This window comes from Phocoena sinus, chromosome 2 (genome assembly GCF_008692025.1).
Source record: "Phocoena sinus isolate mPhoSin1 chromosome 2, mPhoSin1.pri, whole genome shotgun sequence".
NCBI lineage: Eukaryota > Metazoa > Chordata > Mammalia > Artiodactyla > Phocoenidae > Phocoena > Phocoena sinus.
The window spans coordinates 44,269,394-44,288,502 of record NC_045764.1 but is presented as its reverse complement, the minus strand read 5'-3'; the positions used below and the strand labels follow the sequence as shown (position 1 = coordinate 44,288,502).

General features: G+C 38.9%; 1 protein-coding gene across 6 annotated transcripts in view; it reads right to left on the bottom strand.

Annotated features, from left to right (window-relative positions):
* CHD2 (chromodomain helicase DNA binding protein 2) overlaps positions 1–19,109 on the bottom strand; it is a 128,494-nt gene that overhangs the window by 45,839 nt on the left and 63,546 nt on the right. For all 6 annotated transcript variants that reach the window (XM_032621112.1, XM_032621115.1, XM_032621111.1 and 3 more), the window contains 9 exons: positions 16,077–16,239; positions 15,588–15,740; positions 13,021–13,092; positions 9,829–9,978; positions 8,924–9,072; positions 7,810–7,906; positions 7,290–7,382; positions 5,013–5,183; positions 3,897–4,072 (listed from right to left, as the gene is read on the bottom strand). In XM_032621112.1, coding sequence (XP_032477003.1) covers positions 3,897–4,072; positions 5,013–5,183; positions 7,290–7,382; positions 7,810–7,906; positions 8,924–9,072; positions 9,829–9,978; positions 13,021–13,092; positions 15,588–15,740; positions 16,077–16,239 — 1,224 coding nt within the window. The remainder of the gene's footprint in view (positions 1–3,896; positions 4,073–5,012; positions 5,184–7,289; positions 7,383–7,809; positions 7,907–8,923; positions 9,073–9,828; positions 9,979–13,020; positions 13,093–15,587; positions 15,741–16,076; positions 16,240–19,109) is intronic.

Below are 19,109 nucleotides of genomic sequence, written 5' to 3'. Positions count from 1 at the left end.
AAAAGCTCAGGCATATTCCTGGGTATCTAGAAGGCTGCATATATGCAGGGCTATGTGCAGGCACAGAGAAGACCTGAGGAGCTGTGAATCTCTCACCTCTGGCTGGCATTGAGGCTCTGCACAAACAGGAACTGAAGGCTAAGGCAGAGCTGTAAACTGCCTACCAGAACATTGAAGACATCCCCAAAATACACAAGTAGCCCTTCAGCAAAGGCTGGTAGATTTACTGGTTGGTAGACTTAAGGTGTTTAAGGAAGTCTCTGTCCAATCATTAGCTGACCACTAAGCTAAATGAGCAGAGACTTCAAAAGACAGAGAAGACAGACTTTGCAGAACTAGTCCAGAAAAGTTACTAGCAACAACAACAAACAGCAAACACAAAAAACTCATGCTGGCAGGGGGAATCTGATTTCCAGACTTGCCACATTGTATTACTTAAAATGTCTAGTTTTCAACAAAAAATTACAGAAAACAAGAAAGTATGGTCCCTATACAGGGAAGGAAGATGGTTTTCAATGGAAATAGACCCTGAGGAAGTCCAGAAGTTGAACTTATTAGACAAAGGTTTTAATCAACTATTATAAATATATACAAGAACTAAAGGAATCCATGTCTGATGAATTAAAAGAAAATTTGAGAATAATATATCACCAAATGGAGAATATCAACAGAGACAGAAATTATATAAAGGAGTCAAATATAAATTCTGGAGTTGAAAAGTACAATAAGATGAAAAAAATCACTAGAGAGGCTCAGGATTAGATATGAATTAACAGAAGAAAAAAAATCAGTTAAAAGATAGGTCAACTGAGGGACTTACTTCTCTGGTGGCACAGTGGTTAAGAATCCGCCTGCCAATAGAGGGGACACAGGTTTGATCCCTGGTCTGGGAAGATCCCACATGCTGAGGAACAGCTAAGCTCAAGCGCCGCAACTACTGAAGCCCATGTGCTCTAGGGTCCGCGTGCCACAACCACTGAGCCCACATGCTGCAACTACTGAAACTCGCGCACCTAGAGCCCATGCTCTGCAACAAGCCACCACAATGAGAAGTCCACGCACCGCAATGAAGAGTAGCCCTCCTTCCCTGGTGGCGCAGTGGTTGAGAACCTGCCTGCCAATGCAGGGGTCATGGGTTTGAGCCCTGGTCTGGGAAGATCCCACATGCCGCGGAGCAACTGGGCCCATGAGCCACAGCTACTGAGCCTGCGCATCTGGAGCCTCTGCTCCAAAACAAGAGAGGCCGCGACAGTGAGAGGCCTGTGCACCGCCATGAAGAGTGGCCCCTGCTTGCTGCAACTAAAGAAAGCCCTCGCACAGAAACGAAGACCCAACCAACACAGCCAAAGATAAATAAATAAATTAATTAAAAAAAAAAAGAGTAGCCCTTGCTTGCTGCAACGAAGACGCAACACAGCCAAAAATAAACTTAAAACAACAACAACAAGAGATGCATTTAAAAAAAAAAAAAAAGGTCAACTGAGATTATCCAATGTGAAACACAGAAAAAGAATAAAGACTAGCCTTCAAAAACACAGGAGAAATTAAGACATTCCTAGATAAATAAAAAGACAGAATTTGTTGCTAGCAGACCTGCCCTGAAAGAAATACTAAGGAGAGTACTCTGGGCAGAAATGAAAAGACATGAAACAATAACTCAAATCCACATGAATAAAAAAGAGCCTCAGGAGGATACCTGAGTAAGTAGATAAAAAGACAGTGTATATGTATTTTTGTCAGTAACTCTTTTCTTCTCCTAAATGATTTTAACTATCAACTGCATAAGGCGATAATTATAAAACTGTGTTGGTGGGCTTATAAAGTATAAAGATATAATCTGTGTGACAATAAAAGCACAAAAGAGGCGGAAGAAATGTACCTAAACTGGAGTAAAGTTTTAGAATACCGCTGAAATTAAGGTGGTATTAGTCCAAACTAAACTGTTCTAAGTTAAAACATTAAATTATAATCTCCAGGGGGCTTCCCTGGTGGCACAGTGGTTGAGAATCTGCCTGCTAATGCAGGGGACATGGGTTCAAGCCTTAGTCTGGGAAGATCCCACACGCTGCGGAGCAACTAGGCCCGTGAGCCACAACTACTGAGCCTGTGCGTCTGGTGCCTGTGCTCCTCACCAAGAGAGGCCACGACAGTGAGAGGCCCGTGCACTGCGATGAAGAGTGACCCCCGCTCACTGCAACTGGAGAAAGCCCTCGCACAGAAACCAAGCCTCAACACAGCCAAAAATAAATTCATTAAAAAAAAAATTATAATCTCCAGGGAAACCACTAAGAAAATAACTTTTAAAATATAAAAGAAACAAGAGAATTAAAATAGTATACTAAAAAATATGTAATACAAAAGAAGGCAGTAATGGGGGAATAAAGGAACAAAAGAGACCCAAGACATAAAAAATGCAGACATAAATTCTATCTTATAAGTAACTGCATTAAATGTAAATGGTTTAAAGACTTCAATCAAAAGGAAGAGATCAACAGAATGGATTTTTAAAAAACACCTAACTATATACTACCTACAAGAGTTGCAAGCTAGATTCAAAGACACAAATAGATTGAAATAAAAAAGGAAAAAGATACGGCACATACAATACCAAAAGAGAGTTGGAGTGTCTACACTAATATCTAACCAAGTTATAAACTTTAAGACATAAATTGTTACTAGAGACAAAGAAGGACATTTTATAATGAGAAAACGGTCAATTCATCAAGACAACAGATTATAAAGCATACACACCTAACAGCAGAGGCCCAAAACACATGAAGCAGAAACTGATAGAACAGAAGGGAGAAATAAACAATACAGCAATAATAGAGCCTTCAATACCCCATTTCCAATAATGGATAGATCAGGCAGAAGATCAATAAGGAAATGGAAGATCTGAACAACAGTAAACCAAATAGACTTAAAAAACATCTATAGGACACTCCACTCAACTGCAGCAGAATATACATTCTTCTCAAAATAACACTGAGGGTAGGGGAAAATAGAAATATGGCACACACACAAGATTGACTACAAACTCATAATGGTTAAAATAATACCCGGGGAGGGGGTGTGCTAATATTCTATCAATGTTTGTATACATTTACATTTCTCCATAATAAATTAAACAAAGAAAGAATAAAAGAACAGGTATAACATTTAGTGGGAAACAAAGACCTTGTGATTTCAAATACTGACCTAAAAGGACTATCTGATAATAGTTAAAATTTGGGTTAGACCATAAAGTTAATCATTTTCATATTTTCTATTTTCTTCAGCTTTTTAAAAAAATAACATGGCAGCTAGGGGAAAAGTGGTTTGGAAGCAATAATTTTAGATTTTTCTGGAGGGAAAAGGGGTGTGAATCAGACACCAACAAATGTGTAGTAGTACTGACATAGAAAGACACCTAAAATTGGTTATAAGTGACAAGAAGCTGCAGAACGGTATGTTGTATATACCAATAAACCAAACTGATATCAGCACTAACACTGATGGAAAGTAAACTGGGGTTATCTGTACTACTTTAATTTTTTATATGTATACCATTTCTTTTATACACATTGATACATATGTATGTATGTATTTATTCATATTCTTCAATAAAAACAAAAAAGAAAGTTTCAGCCCAAGTTTACCTCCAACAGCCTCTTTCCTCTTGGCTGGACTTTCTTTGTGAAATGTTCAGAACCCAGAACAAGAAGTAAACAAAAAGGAAGAGCTCAACTGAGGAAAACCTTGGAGAAGGGAGAATCATCCTGGGGCCTTGGAGCATGACTCAGTCCCCCTTGCCTTCCTCTGACCTCCCTGTCATCAATGTCAGGGATCCATCAACCTGAGGCTTACAGCATGTCCTTCCAAATGTGAGGGGGAAGGAGAGCAGAGCCCCCACTAACCTCCGGATCTCGGCATCAGTGAATCCCTCCACGAGGTCCTTCCGCACACTTCGGGGGCGCCCTCTGCGCTTGGGCTTCTTGTCGTCATCAGAGTCATCTGTCTCACTCTCAGAGGCAGAGGATCTCTGCGCCTGCCTCTTAGACTCAGTATCAGAGTCACTGTCATTTGTCTGAGCCTGAAAAGGCAAAGTCACTTTGTAGCAAGTGCCAGGTCCAAGAGATCTAAGGACTAAGACCAGCCCATCTTAACTCCTTAATATTCAGAACTTCCCATCGTATCAGGCAAGTCAATTTCCCTTTAAGAAAGAAGGAGGCAGATGGCATATGATGAAAGAAGACCTGCTTGGGATAGTCACTCTGCCAGAGACATACTGTAACGTCATTAAGTAAACTGGAATAAAAATATTTGGATTGTGGCTTCATGCTTACTTCCTTGGGCAAATTACTTTACTTCTTCATGCCTTTGTTTTCCATTTTTGTAAAATGGGGACAATAGTACCTACAATACAGGGTTTTCATACGAATTAAATGAGTCAGTAAGTGGAAAAGCACGAACTTATGCCTGACATATAGGGAATACTCAGTGATAGCTACTATTAGCTAATACTGATTTACTAGGATCTCAGACAAGCCTGAGTCTGTTATCTCCAACAACTGGGTAATAAAACAGTCTATCTACTTAAATGTTGTTGCAAAAATCAAATTAGATAGTGCCTATGATAGAGCTTTGTAAACTGAAGCACCTTTATATAATCTCTTACTAAGTATTTATGCCAAGTGCTATAAACAAACACTTAAAGGTGAAAAGAGGTTTGACTCTGAAAGTCAAAGGCCTTGCCAATTAGAACCAAACTCTTAGACTTACTGGTTCTAATCTCAAGGGCAAAATGTAAACTTCTGTCAAGCTCAAATCCTGTCCAGCCATCTCACAAAGAGCCAATCTGCAAAGATCAAATGGCTCACAGGTATGCGCGTGAGCCTTGTGCATTTTTCCATTTCCCTCTGCTAGGTTTCCTATAACTCTACCCTGGAACCCCCCACACAACCGGACAACAACATAAGGTGAACAAAATAAGAAGTATCAATACTTCCATATCTTTCATGTTACTTGATCACCTTTTTAGTGGAACTCCGAATTCGAGGCAACATATAAATTTCTTCCAGCTCTTTCTGCCTCTCTTCCTCCTCTACTTTCTTCCTTTGCTCCTCTGGAATGATCTCATCCCAGTCCTTGTGAGGACGCTCTTCTAGTTCTTCTTCATCCTCCATTGTTGCGAAGTTGGCAACCTTAAAACAAATGGACAACCCATTGTCTGACATTTCCCTATTTCCCAAACACCATCTACTAACACACCAACTCAAGCACTGTTTTTAATCTAACATGCTATGAATGATAATAGGACTCCTGTGATATTACATAATCAAATAATCAATTTTCTACTTAACGCCCCCCCCCAACAAAATCTACTTGCCAAATCCTAAAGTTCATCAGAAATTTTACTGAAAAACAGGGAAAGATATAAAGCTACAAACTGCCTTATTATAAGTTTTATTGAAAGATTTGCTGTTAAATCATACACACTTTCTAATGTACTAATTAGAAATTTTAGATTTATTTAGATTATAACATTTGAAAACCTAATACTAATCCATTACAAACTTACAGTCCTATATATTATAAATCGCTACTGAATAGAGAGCTCATTTGAAACAACCCGTAACTCAAAGCAGTAGCTATTGGTTACCTTATTCATTTTTATCAAAAGTATAGAAGCTAAAGGTCTGTAACAATTTCATATGCTCCAAACTGCATGTTAGTCTTAGGAATAAAAACAAGAACACAAAATGCAAAAAACTGAAACAAACCTGGAAGAATATTCCATTTATTTAATATCAAATATTTAATATATTTAGACCAGGACACCATCATGAAGATTACTTCTGTTTAAGAAGGGAGCAGTAGCCATAGAAGTGAAATCCAGTTGAAACACTAACAATTCACCTCCATCCTCTGCATCCACAGACACATTAACTCTGATCCTAGAGCTCTGTGATCCACTCAACTCCTTCCTTTTTCTTCCACTAAGACAACTTCTACCTGTGGCCAACCTTGGACTTCATCACAAAATAATGCTTCCTTTCAAACACTTCTTCCTCAGCCCTTATGGGTCTACCACACATAACCATCAATGTAAACTCCAGGTCTTCCCTGCTTCTCTAACATGCATGGAACCAAACCATGATGAATCCATTCAACCAAGTTCTCACTGGAATCTGGGAAACTTTTGCCACTTTGATGACTCTTCGATGCCTCCCAAGCCAATTCTCCCACCTTGGGATGGCCAACTGATTCAACTTCTCTGACCTCAAGTATTTCTGGAGCAAGTCATATGATCCTGCTGACTGGCTCTAATGTGAAGCCCCCATCTTCTAAATTCAGCTCTATACCCTAAACCAAGTTCCTCCTGGCAACTCCTGGCCCCTGGATGGGACTATCCCAAATCTTTTCCACTTCTCAGCAAACACCTCACTTAATTTACTGGTAATTAAGGTCACCAGTTGGAACTCCTACATCTTCTCTCCCCTCTATTCCCTGAAGTGTATACTTTCCTTTTTCTTTCAAAGGCAAGTTCCTCCATCTGTGCTTTTGATTATATCTGTTCCAGTCTCCTCCTGGGCAATGTGCAACCAAATTTTCCTTCTTTCCTTAGAACCTTCAGTATTTCCCTATTCTCAATTTCTTTCCTCAACCTAGAAACGTGGTAACACCTTTAAAAAACTTTGCCTTCCTTGATCCTTCTATCCTCATAAATTACTTTCACTGTTCTCTTCACTAAGCTTTTTAATAATGTCTATACTCAATGCTGTCATCTCCTACTCATCAGGTACCCAGCTTCTGCATTTAGTCCTGATCTCATTTAATTTTCTATCAAATACCACTAACTACCCCATAACTGTCCTTAAAAAAAAATCCCACAAAGTCAAGAGCTTCCCAACTGTCACCTTCGATTTTCATACCTTTGACCTCTCTTTCTTATGATTCTATTAATGTCTCTCCCACAACCTCTCCACCCCTCCCAGAGCTCCACACTACCAAGTTCTCCACCTACCCCACTGACGGCTTATTCTCAGCCCTTGTCACAGCGACTTCTTTTCCTCTGCCCACTGAATCTGGGCAGGATGGACCACTTCAGTGGTGACTCTCATGGGGAGGACTATATGGTCTATACCCACATCATACTTGGAACTCTAGAGAATGATTTTGAGGGGTATGAGTCAACTTCGGTAAATAGAAAAGCAGAGTCCCTTGCACCCAGAAAGTACTGACAGGCATTACTTATTATTGGTTCATGAATCAATGCCAAAGACTTTCTCAGACAATGATTTTCATACCTTAAATTGTGACAGAAGCTCATCTGTTGCACTTGTTGAGACTTCATTCTCTCTGGTTTCAGCCAAGCGCAAAATTTCATCTATATCCATTTCCTAAAAGAACAAGAGCAACACAAACATGGTAAAAAGGCAAGCAGTGGTAAGCATTTACTGAAAATGGTGCAAATAAGCCAACTCTCTTCTCTGATATTCCATTTTCTTTTACACTCTCAGTTTCATGTCCTTTACATCTAATGTTTCAAACTACTATTTATACAAATGATAAGATGAAACTTCAGAAATTACGAGAAATAAAATTGGAATAAAAAAAACCAAAGACAAAATCCTCAAATGCTTTTCTCATTCTTTCCTAGTCAATTTAGTAAGAGCTTTTAGCCCTGTAAGAAAAAAAGAGAAACTATGTTCTGCAAGTAACTACTATTTCCTTATAAAAGCCTCAGACTCAGAATCGCTTCCAGACAATTTCAGACTCTCACAGATGATACTTATCAAGAAATTTTTTTCCCTTATTGTTGACTACCTGAGGCTCTGATTCCTCCCCTTCGAGTTCTTTGAAGAGATCCTCTGCTCCAAATTTCAAAATCGCTGTCAGCTCTTCTTTATTAAAAGGATTTGAACTGCAGAAATAAAATGTAGTTGTAATCTTTTAGGAATGTCAGATAACCTCTATGGAGTTCTAAATATCTATTCTTCATAAAGAGGTCAAATTACTGGTGAAGATATAAATTCTTCCACAAGAAAAATGATCTCACAAATATTTCATGTTTTTTAATCCACAGGATGAGTCTGCAGTGGTAAACCTAACGTAACAAAAGACTAAGAAATCAAGTATTTTCCTGTTGATTCATCTGTTACATGGTTAAGCAAGAAAGATAATTAGCAACATGAGAGAAGGGAGTTCTCTCTTTGTCCTTTGACTCAGAAAGCTATCATTCACCATGAATTTTCAAACTCCTCATCTCTGGTCCAAAATAAAAGAACAAGCTTTTTCTGCCTAGTTTCCTCTTTAATGGAAAATTATTATCATCTAATTAGGAAGGGCTCATTTGATCTCACCTGTAACACAAGTTCTAGGACTGCCTCAGAAGACACTCAACAATTTGGTCAAAATGTAAACTCTCTAAGAGAAATAGTTGTGTTTCCAAATAAAGCCAACTAAAACTACTTTCCTTTTATAGCCTTCTGTTTTCAATAGGAAAGATAATCTCCACACAAACATTTTTACCAAGAAATAGATACCAATTCAATCTGGTGCATTCTCACTGCTGAAAAGTCCAAGGCAACATTGTGCCAGGATGAAAGCCCAATGGGGAGCACACAGCTGCCACTGCTGCTGCTGTGTCATATGTCACAGGCAGGGCCAAAAGCAAAAGGCAAGAGAGGAGGGCAGGAAAGAAAGAGAGAGGGCACATAAGAAAAGAGCTGATATGGAAAAAAAAAGAACCCGAAGAAGAAGGAGAAACAGGGAGAGCAAAATAAAATGAAAATGCCATCTTCTTGCAGTTTTGGCTTGGCCTTTCCCAGGTAATTAATGGATTAATGTCTGTTGTAAAACATCCTATTAGAAAAATGAATTATACCAAATGTCAACATAAAATTGACTCTGCTACCTCTCCCATCTTTCTGGCACTTACTTGGACCTTCCAGAGTTGTTTTCCAGAACTGTCCGGCCAGTGGTATCCATGCGCTGAATCACCAGATGGTCCAATACCATCTTCTTTTTGGCCCGTTCTATGATCTCTTCCTCCACGGTCCCCTTTGTAACCAAGCGGTAAATATTTACCTGTGGGAAAAGGAAATGTTATGCTTATGCCTGATCACACATACAAAAAAGTTACCTCTGCCTAAAACCAAGGGGGAAAATAAAAAAATATTTGTTCTCTGCTATGGCATACCACTTGTAAGCCATCCATCCAAGCAGACAGCTTAAGTATTGTACATGCAATATTTTTACTATTTGCAGCACGTTACATTCTTAAATAGCCTCTAAGGAATTATTATAGCCTTGTTCTAACAATAAAAATGCTGCTAAAGAATGATCTGTCTCATTGAAACTGAATCTTTGGCCACATATGAAACTTAAAGAGGTACCCAGTACTAGAGCAGACTTTGAAATTCATCTACGAAGGAAACAAGTGTGTACGTTTCCAACATACCACAGAGCTAATACTGGTCGTGTGTAATAAAAGTAGACCATCTTGAACAATGTTAGAATATTTAAACAACTTTTCCATAATAAAATAGATAGAAAATTTCAATTCTAAGTCTATTCATCATATACCTTTGAGTAAGCCAGAAAGTTACTGGTGATATACTTTTCAAACAGCAAAAGAGAATAGTTTCATATCTATAAGCTCATCTCAGCCCCAAAGACAGCTTCTCTGTACTAATTAACAATCAGACATCTACCCTTGGGGAAATGAAGACAAAACAGGAAAAAAAAAAAAAAAAAAGCATTTTACAAACATCCTGAAAGGGCTGAATAACCTCCCCTGCCCCCTCCCCTCCAAGCCATATCTAGAGGCCCCTCTCCACTGACCTGCTTCTTCTGACCAATTCTGTGGGCTCGGGCTTGTGCCTGCAAGTCGTTCTGGGGGTTCCAGTCAGAATCAAAGATGACAACTGTGTCCGCTGAAGCCAAATTGATTCCCAGGCCACCAGCCCTTGTCGAGAGCAGGAAACAGAAGTCCTGTACACAATGCAATATACTACTTTATGCAGTGGCCTTCTCAGAAACAGTTTCACAGTCCAATAAGCCCTTATACCTGGAAACCCCTGCAGGTGTGAAGAAAAGTGAGATATGATGGACAAACTTTATGGAGGCTACAAGAATGTCAGGGACTTGATGGCAGAGTGAATTTTCATTTGATTAAGAGAGAGTCAGTGCAATGAACTAAGGAGTAAAGTAGAATCTGATAAGGCAACAGGAGCAAAAGAACTGGTGTTCTCTCCTGGCTAAAACTAGTATACAAGCAGTTAACAGAAACCAGACAAACTTAATTATCATGAGGATCGTTTCAGCAAGCTGCTTAGATACTTATTTCCTGGGTAAAGGTGGATTATGCCATGTAAGGCAGTCAGTATGAGCAAGGAGACTTTATTGGGTAAATGTCCGTTCATTTGTTAGGCTGGTGAGGAATACAGAAACATGGTACTAAGAGATCGCATGACTGAACCACTGGACAGCACAGGATCCTCAATCACCACGGAACATGCACAAAGAAAACCAGAGCAGGTGTGGCCAAACAGCAGTGTGTGGGAAAGACCCAGGCACTGACATATTCCAGTTTCCACAGCAACGATGATAGAGACCGGGCAGGAACAGTACACCAGCCTGCATCTGAGTGCTCAGAAAAAAAATGGGCAGGAGGCAGAGAATAAACTCTGAGCCAGAGAAAACCAAAGCCAGACAGATTTCTATTTCCAGGGAATTTGGTCATGTATCAAAGACTGACACCTTTCTGGCATGGAAATGGCACTCAGAAACTGGTAGTTCTGAGTTACACTTTGATAAATGGGTGTATTTAACACATATACACAGATGCAATGAAAAGGTCTCCACATTCTAAATAACAGTCACATTCACCAACATTATGCCACAGAAATAAAAATGGAGAGAGCTGTCTCACAAGAGCTTTAAACAATTCCAGTAAAGAACTGATTAACAGGGGGGCTGAAGCATAGTCTGTGAGCCTTGGCGGAGATACCAAGCAACACCACACTCTGAAGAGAAGCCTGCAGGTAAACACTTGAGAATAAGACACCTAAAACTTAAATGAAATCTGGGGTCTGAATGATCATAACAAATATTTTCAATGTCACTCTTTATCAAAGACAATATGAATTATATTAAGATATTTGTGCCTATTATCAAATGATAAAATGGAAATATTCATACATAAACATTATGAATATAAATTGTTTGGAAAGAGTGATTTAGCAAAATGTATCAAAAATCTTTTTTATATGCTCATATCCTAGCTTAACATCTGAGAACAATAAAATGGTCAAATAAATGATGGAACAGGCATGAGAAAATATTAGAAATTAGTTTTTTTAAATATTTAATGACACAGGAAAATGCTCAGAGTAGAATTTTGAATGAAAGGCAAGCACAAAACAATATGCAGCATGATCCCAACTGGGCAAACATAGAAAGAAACAAAGGGTTTCTTCCAGGATGAATGGAAACGCACCCAAATAATGTGAATAGCAAGCTTTCTCTGGGATGGAAGTTTTCTTCTTTGTATAGTATTTCTTCTTTGTACTCTTCACCATCTTCCAAATTTTCTAAATGTGTTTATAATACTTTCCCCCAGTAATAAAGTAATTTTTTAAATTAATTAAAAAAAAAAACTCAGAGTTGCAGAAAATGGTAAAGAATCTCTACTCTATATCTAGCCATCGGACAGGGGAATCAACAGAACTACGAAGAAAGCCACTTTAGCTTTTTCTTGAGAAAGGGCGATATGAAACATTCAACTCACACTGTGTTTTAAACTAATAGTAGGGACCACAAAACCAATCTCAACAAATACTGAAGAAGAGAAACAGGTAACACTGATGGGGTGCTTGCTATGTACCAGGCCCTGCGCTCAGTGCTATGTGTGGAGTATTGCACTTAGTCGTCACAGCAGGATTATGAAGTAGGGCATCATGGTGCTTTTACAGTTGAGAAAATAGGAAGGAGAGAGGGGGATGGAATTAGATGGCTATCAATGTTTTTAGTAATTACATTCCTCTTCTCCTTGACCATTCAGAGCCTTGGTCCTGAAGAGATTAGTGCCCAAAATTCCTCAAGGAGAACTAAAATTTTAGGCTGGAGAAATAGGCAGAATACCATAGTCTAACTAGGCTTATGTGCTATTCAAGGGGCAGGAGTCATACCATTCTGGAGTGACAGACAGACATTAAGAGTGTTCAAAGCTCTTGAGAAAGCAGAAAGTTAAGCCTGGTCTATCTATACAGAATAGTGGCCCAGACTTCAGAAGCTCTAACGTTCTCTCCAAAACACTTCTAGTTCTACCTCTGGCCCTCACTACGGCTTTCTTAACTCCTCACACCACTATAGCCTTACTTACACTAAACTTCTTTTCGCCTCTTCTCTCACATCCCATGGTATTTAATAGTTTGATATGCACAAATTACAAGGTTACCACGGTTTCTAACTTGTCCTAAGTGCTCTTCCACATGTACCTTAAAAACAAAATACTTTATAATGCCAAATTCAAGTTGGATACTTAACAGATTAACCAATGTTGCTATTAGCCCAAGCAAGGGAATTAAGTCACATCCTACCGGGGTCCAACAAATCTGAGACATAGCAAATATACTTTTTAAGACTCAAGTCACCAAAAAAAGTATAGATCAGAACCTTCTGATGTAACATACATGTCAAAATTAATCCTACCAGCCAGCCTTCCCCAACCCTCGCCTTGCGGTTCTTCTAGGCCCAGAAATTTGGCATCTGAAAGCCACCAGAGAACCCTCAGTTGATACCGGGACTACTCTGTCATTAATCCAGACCAGGGGAGATAAACAAGCATGCATATGCTTTTCTGGATTGACAAACAACAAAATTAAGAGGCATCTTTAGTGATTTCTCCTTCCCTTATCAGGTAGGAGAGTTGCACTGTGAAATGTTTCTGAAACAGAATACATTAAGCTAGAAAGGCTTTCCCCTTGATACAGAGCCCAAGCTGCCCAAATAACAAAGCCATGCATGCTATACCTCAGACCCATCTGCATTGAAGTGGTCCAGTGCCTGTTTTCGGATTTCTCCCTTGATGGAACCATCCAGACGCTGTAAAAATAAACCATAAGAAAATCATAAGGTAGGAAGATCAGCTACACTCAAAATAGAACACCAGACTTGTAACCTTCATCACTCCAACACCCACTGAGTAAAAATAACCAGAACACACTGGCAAAGTGCTGTCCAGGGGCTATGCTTCAGCAGCACACCCAACTTTGCCCCAAGCTCTCCGGTTACAAACTCAAGGTCAGAAGCTTCTGATTCTAAGGGCCATCTAGGTTTATCCAAGGATCAGAATGGCCACCAGGACATAAGGAGAAAGGTGGCAACCCAAGCTGTGCTTAGAGGCTTTGTCTGCTTCTACATCTGTGGGTACCAAAGAGATTAGGAAATAGTACCACTGGTCACCTCATAATTAGCTCCTGCAGGAAAATGGTGCTCCTTAGCTACATGGCTAAAAGTTGCCCTGTTATTAAGTGCTCCATAAACCAAAAAATTATTTACATAATTTTGTTTGGAAAACGTTTTCCCATAATATTGAAAACGTTAAAATTAAGTGAGTCATATATCCCAGCTTTTCTGAAAATTACACTCTAAAATCAGAGCAAAGTGTTCAAACAGCCAAAATGTATCTTCAAGAGAGCCTCTGGCATTTACTAGCACATACAATTCTTACATTATTAGACTATATGTCAGTTCTACGTCCAAAACCATGTCACCATAGAGAAACCATATAATATGTAAATCCTGAAGAATTACTACTTGTACGCTGTATATAAAGCATTTCTCACTCTTTAAAATCCATTTCACATTACTTCCCCTTAATCACCACTTGAGATAAACTACATCATTTTACCGAAGGCAAAACTGATCAGGCAGATGTCAGCTGACCAGTGATCAGTGACAGGGGAGGGGTGGAGTCTGTGGAAGGACCTACAGCTCGGCGCTCTGTCCACCAAACCCAGGGCCACCTGATCACAGGTAGAATCACACACGGGAACCCCCTTTCTTCTTTCTGACTACCAACTCTACTGAGAGCCTTGACCCAAAGATAAGTCTAAACGGCAGGTTCACAATCAGTATTTGAAATGAGAAAACGCAAATGCCCTCTTTTCAATATTCTAAAAGAAGACATTAGGCATGATAACCTGAGTGGACACCAGACTACTCATTCCCTAGAGAGAAAAGTAATGTATTCTTATTTTACTTGATACCCAAATGAGCTAGACCTAAAAGCTCCCAGGGGTCAGATGTACTGAGAGATCACTGACTCTCTGTACTGTGCTATTTTTGGTAACAACCACAGTATTTAACTATATTCTAAGACAACTGCTGAAAGACCACACAAAGTACTGTGGATATAACAACACCTTTCAGGGTATGCTGAAAGAAAACCTGTTACTGAGTTTTAAAGCTTGGCCTTCTTAGAGAGAATCACTGCCTCCAAGTATCTTCAGTATCAGCATAACTGCATGAGTCCATCCAAAATTAAAGAAAATATTTATTTAATGCAAGGCAGGGCTTCCCTGGTGGCACAGTGGTTAAGAATCCACCTGCCAACGCAGGGGACACGGGTTCGAGCCCTGGTCCAGGAAGATCCCACATGCTACAGAGCAACTAAGCCCGTGCACCACAACTACTGAGCCTGTACAATAGAGCCTGCAGGGCACAACTACTAAGCCCATGTGCCACAACTACTGAAGCCTGTGCACCTAGAGCCTGCGCTCCGCAACAAGAGAAGCCACTGCAATGAGAGGCCTACGCACCGCAACAAAGAGTAGCCCCCGCTCGCCGCAACTAGAGAAAGCCCGCGTGCAGCAACAAAGACCCAACACAGCCAAAAATAAAATTAATTAATTTTTAAAAAGAATCAAGGCATTATAAAAATATTAGGCCAGAAGTCAAGGTAAATTGCACACGTCTATAAATAAATCAGAGATAAGTTTCCCATTGTCTAACACGTAGAAAAATATTATGCTGAAGAAACTTTTTCCCCCTTATTTTTCTCATCTTACAAGAGATTAATGAATGAAGACAAAAACCCAAAATTATAATTCTGCAAAGTATATTCAGGGACGAGCAAGGTTTCAAGTATACTGTTCTCCTGAGTTCCCCAGCCTCACGGCCAGGGTCAGCTTCCTTTGGGGTGAAATATAAAACACTGTCACCTCTCTTTTTCTTTCTTTCTTAGGATTTGGGCTTCTGTCATCAGGTTCACACTTCCCTCCTCGCTACTTTTACCACAGGCTCAGAGATGTAACATACCATCTAACAACACTTCTCTTGCCCAATTTTCCTTTCTCTAATCCCCATCCCTCGCCCACCAAAAAAGAATAACCTCCCATGATCTTGTTCATTACAGGGTAGCCTAAAGGCAGGGAAGTAAAAATTAAGACCCGCCTGGAACCTTAATCTCAATTTGTTTCAAACAAGAAAACTCTTGTTTTCTCCTTTAGGATAATTTAGCAAGCAAAGCATACAACCTAGAGGGAGGGAGTGAGGAAAGGAGGAAGGGAGAGACCCCAAGTACCAAGCATCCTCACCTGGAAAGGATAGTGCTTAATGGTCAGGTACTCAGCCAGGATATCCAACATTCTCACCATCTGAGAGAAGATAAGGACTCTGTTCCCTCTTTCTCGAAGTCTTGTCAACAGTTTGTCTAATAGAATCAGCTTCCCACTGCTCCTGATCAAGGACTGAAGATTGAAAAGACATTCTAATCAACATGTTCAAAAGCGTACTTCAATCTGCCCTTCCTCTCTAATAAGAGTTCATATTTTTAAAATCATCTTTAAGCTTTTGGAAGACTTCTGCAATCTAGCTGACAAGCAATTCCTAAAATGCTCTTTACCTAGTATCTGTGACAATATACTTTCCAGATTTTTCCTAGCTATTTGACTTTTCTCACCTGTTTTTAAAGCTTTTGATGCTTCTTGAAATTACCAAGGAGGAAAAGGAGCATTTTGATAAAAAGCATCTATAGAAACTAAAGTGTCTTTAAGAAAGCAATTACAAACAAGGTAAGCACACACCAGAAGAATCTCCTGTCCATTTTCCCTTTCGTTTTCTTCGGGAGGTTTAATGAGATAACAGTGGTTGCAGCACTTTTTCAGTTCCATCACAATATTAAGGAAACCAGATGTGCTGCCTCTTGTTCCTTTGGCAAGAGCCTTGTAATTTCTAGTCAGAATCCATCTGCAAATTAAGATAATAATGATATTATTAGATTCAAAGAAAGAGAGTTGGGGATACCAGCAGATTATAAAAGGAAATAGTGTTACTGAGGGTGGGAGATGGCGGTGGGGGTTAAAATGGCAGGGAGGGATGCTTTATTTTATATCTCCTGCCACCTAACCAGGAACCCTCACACATCTCCAGTCAGATTCATACCATTAATCATTCTATTGGCTATTTCAACCTGGATGAACACAGGAATATTAAAGAAAATAATAGCAACAAAATATATATATTCATAGAACATATATTACATATATGTATTTTATATAAACAATGACTGTCACTGAAGCAGTCTTTATTGTAGTATAAAAGTGGAAATTAAGCTGTCTCAAATTAGAAAGTCAGTTAAATAAATTAGATATACCAAAGATAGAAGCTACAGGGACTTCCCTGGTGGTCCAGCAGTTAAGACTCCACGCTCCCAATGCAGGCGGGCTGGGTTCCATCCCTGGTGAGGGAACTAGATCTTGCATGCCTCAACTAAGAGCCTGCGTGCCACATCTAAAAGATCCCACATGCTGCAACTAAAAGATCCCTCATGCCGCAACTAAGACCCGGCACAGCCAAATAAATACATAAATAAATGTTAAAAAAAAAAAAAAGATAGAAGCTACATATCCATTTAAACTGTTGTAAAAGGGTATTTTACATAATACAGTGTTCATAATGAGTGTGTTTTATATCCCAGTTTGAAAATATTAGAACTGCTTTTTCTCTGAGTAGTGAAATGTCTTTACACTTTTAGCAATCACACTTTTAGGAATCCATCTCAAAGAGGAATTCTCAAGGATTCTCACCGTAGCACTATTTATAAAAGTATTTGAAACTATCCAAATGTATTTGAAACTATCCAAACGTCCATCACTAGGAGACTAGTTGAATAAACTATGCTACAGATCCACTATTTAGTTGTAAAAAGGACTGTCTCTATAAACTACTATGGAGAGCTCTCCAGCACAGCCGATTCCCATCACTAAGTGAAAAAAGTAAGGTATAGAAAAATGCATACAGCATGCTACCACTTGCACAAGGAGGCAATAAAAAAAGTTAACATCTGCTTATATTTTAAAAATGAAAAAATAAAGGAAAGATAAACATTAAGATTTTTAAATATAAAAGCAATTATTACCTAAGGAAAAGAGGGACTAGAATGGGGGAGACAAGGATAGAAGCCAGATATCTCTGAACATGCCAGGCATGGCAGTTTTGCCTTCGGAACTCTATAAATATTATAAATAATCATGAACAAAATTAAACAAAGCAATCTCTTAAAAAAAAAAAAAAAAAACACTAAAATGAAGTACATAAACTACTGTATCCAGTCAGTACCTAACCAAAGAGAAGAAAAACCATCTCAAGTGCTTTAAGCCTCTTACCATTTCTAGTGGGATATACCTTTAAAAACAAACAAAAAAATACTATTTTAAAAAACCTTAACCTGTTTTTGTTCTTCATCTTGCTAGTGGTAATCCTGGCACCATTATTTTAAGACTGTGTGTGTAGTGTGAATTAGGCCGGTGCACTTGAGAAGTCGAATTTTTGGCATGGGTATAAGTTCATTAAGGTCAAATAAAATTTCTGTAGTACTATTTAACTGGACAAAATTTATGATGTATTTTTAACTTTAAAAACAAACATATTTCCTAACTCTGTCCACTTTAAAGACCAGTGAATAATGTCCACTGCAGTTGCAAAGAGAACCCCCAGTGCCGTCTGTGACCTCCAAATATCATTTTCCAATGAAACAGATGTGAAGCTTTTTGGCTGACTCTAGTTCTGGGGCAGGAAATGAACGAGACGAATCTAAGCATTTTATCATTCCAGAAAGCAAAGAAGCTATCAACTACAACTTGGATTTTGTCAAAAGAACTTGAACAAGCTCCCACTGGCTAAAACTGGGACCATTAGACCATGAGTATAGATAATAACTGCAACAGAATAAAACACAAATAAATATGTTTACTGATGAATCACACAAAAATATTCATAATCATACCAATAAGTCTCATTGGTCAAACCTTTGAAGGAAGATAGATAATCCATTTTTTCTTTTGAAAACGTCAAAAATTCAACATGGATGAACCTTGAACACATTATGTTGAGTGAGATAAGTCAGACAGAGATAGACAAGTAACGTATGATATCATGTATATGTGGAATCTAAAAAAGCCAAACTTGTAACAACAGAAAGTAAAATAGTGGTTACCAGGGGGTGGGGAGTGGGGGATAGGACAGATGTTGTTTAAGGGTACAAACCTGGAATGGGTAGTAAATAATCCCTAATGCACAGTATAGTGAATACAGACAACAGCAATGTATTATATAATCATCAACCTTGCTAAGAGACTAGATTTAACAATCCCAACCACTAAAAAGGGATCATCATGTAATATGATAGAGGGGCTAATTATCACTACAATGGCCATCAGATTAAAATATATAAATGCATCAGATTAACATGCTACACACCTTGAACTGTACAACATTATATGTCAAATGTACAGTCAGCCATCCGCATCCACAGGTTCCACACCTGCAAATACAGAGAGCCAACTATACTTTGCCATTTTATGTAAGGAACTTAAGGATCCATAGATTTTGGTATCCGAGCGGAGGGCCGGGGGGTCCCTGGAACCAAACCCCTGTAGTTACCAAGGGACAACTGTATTTCAATTTAAAAAAACAGTAAATAGATGAAAAATTTTAAATTCGAAAACCAGAAAGAACCATGCATTTATTCTGTCTTTCCTATATGAACTGTTCCTCATTGATGTGGGGAAGTTTCTTTTTACAGAAGTATTCCACCTAATAAACAAAGGAGTAACAAA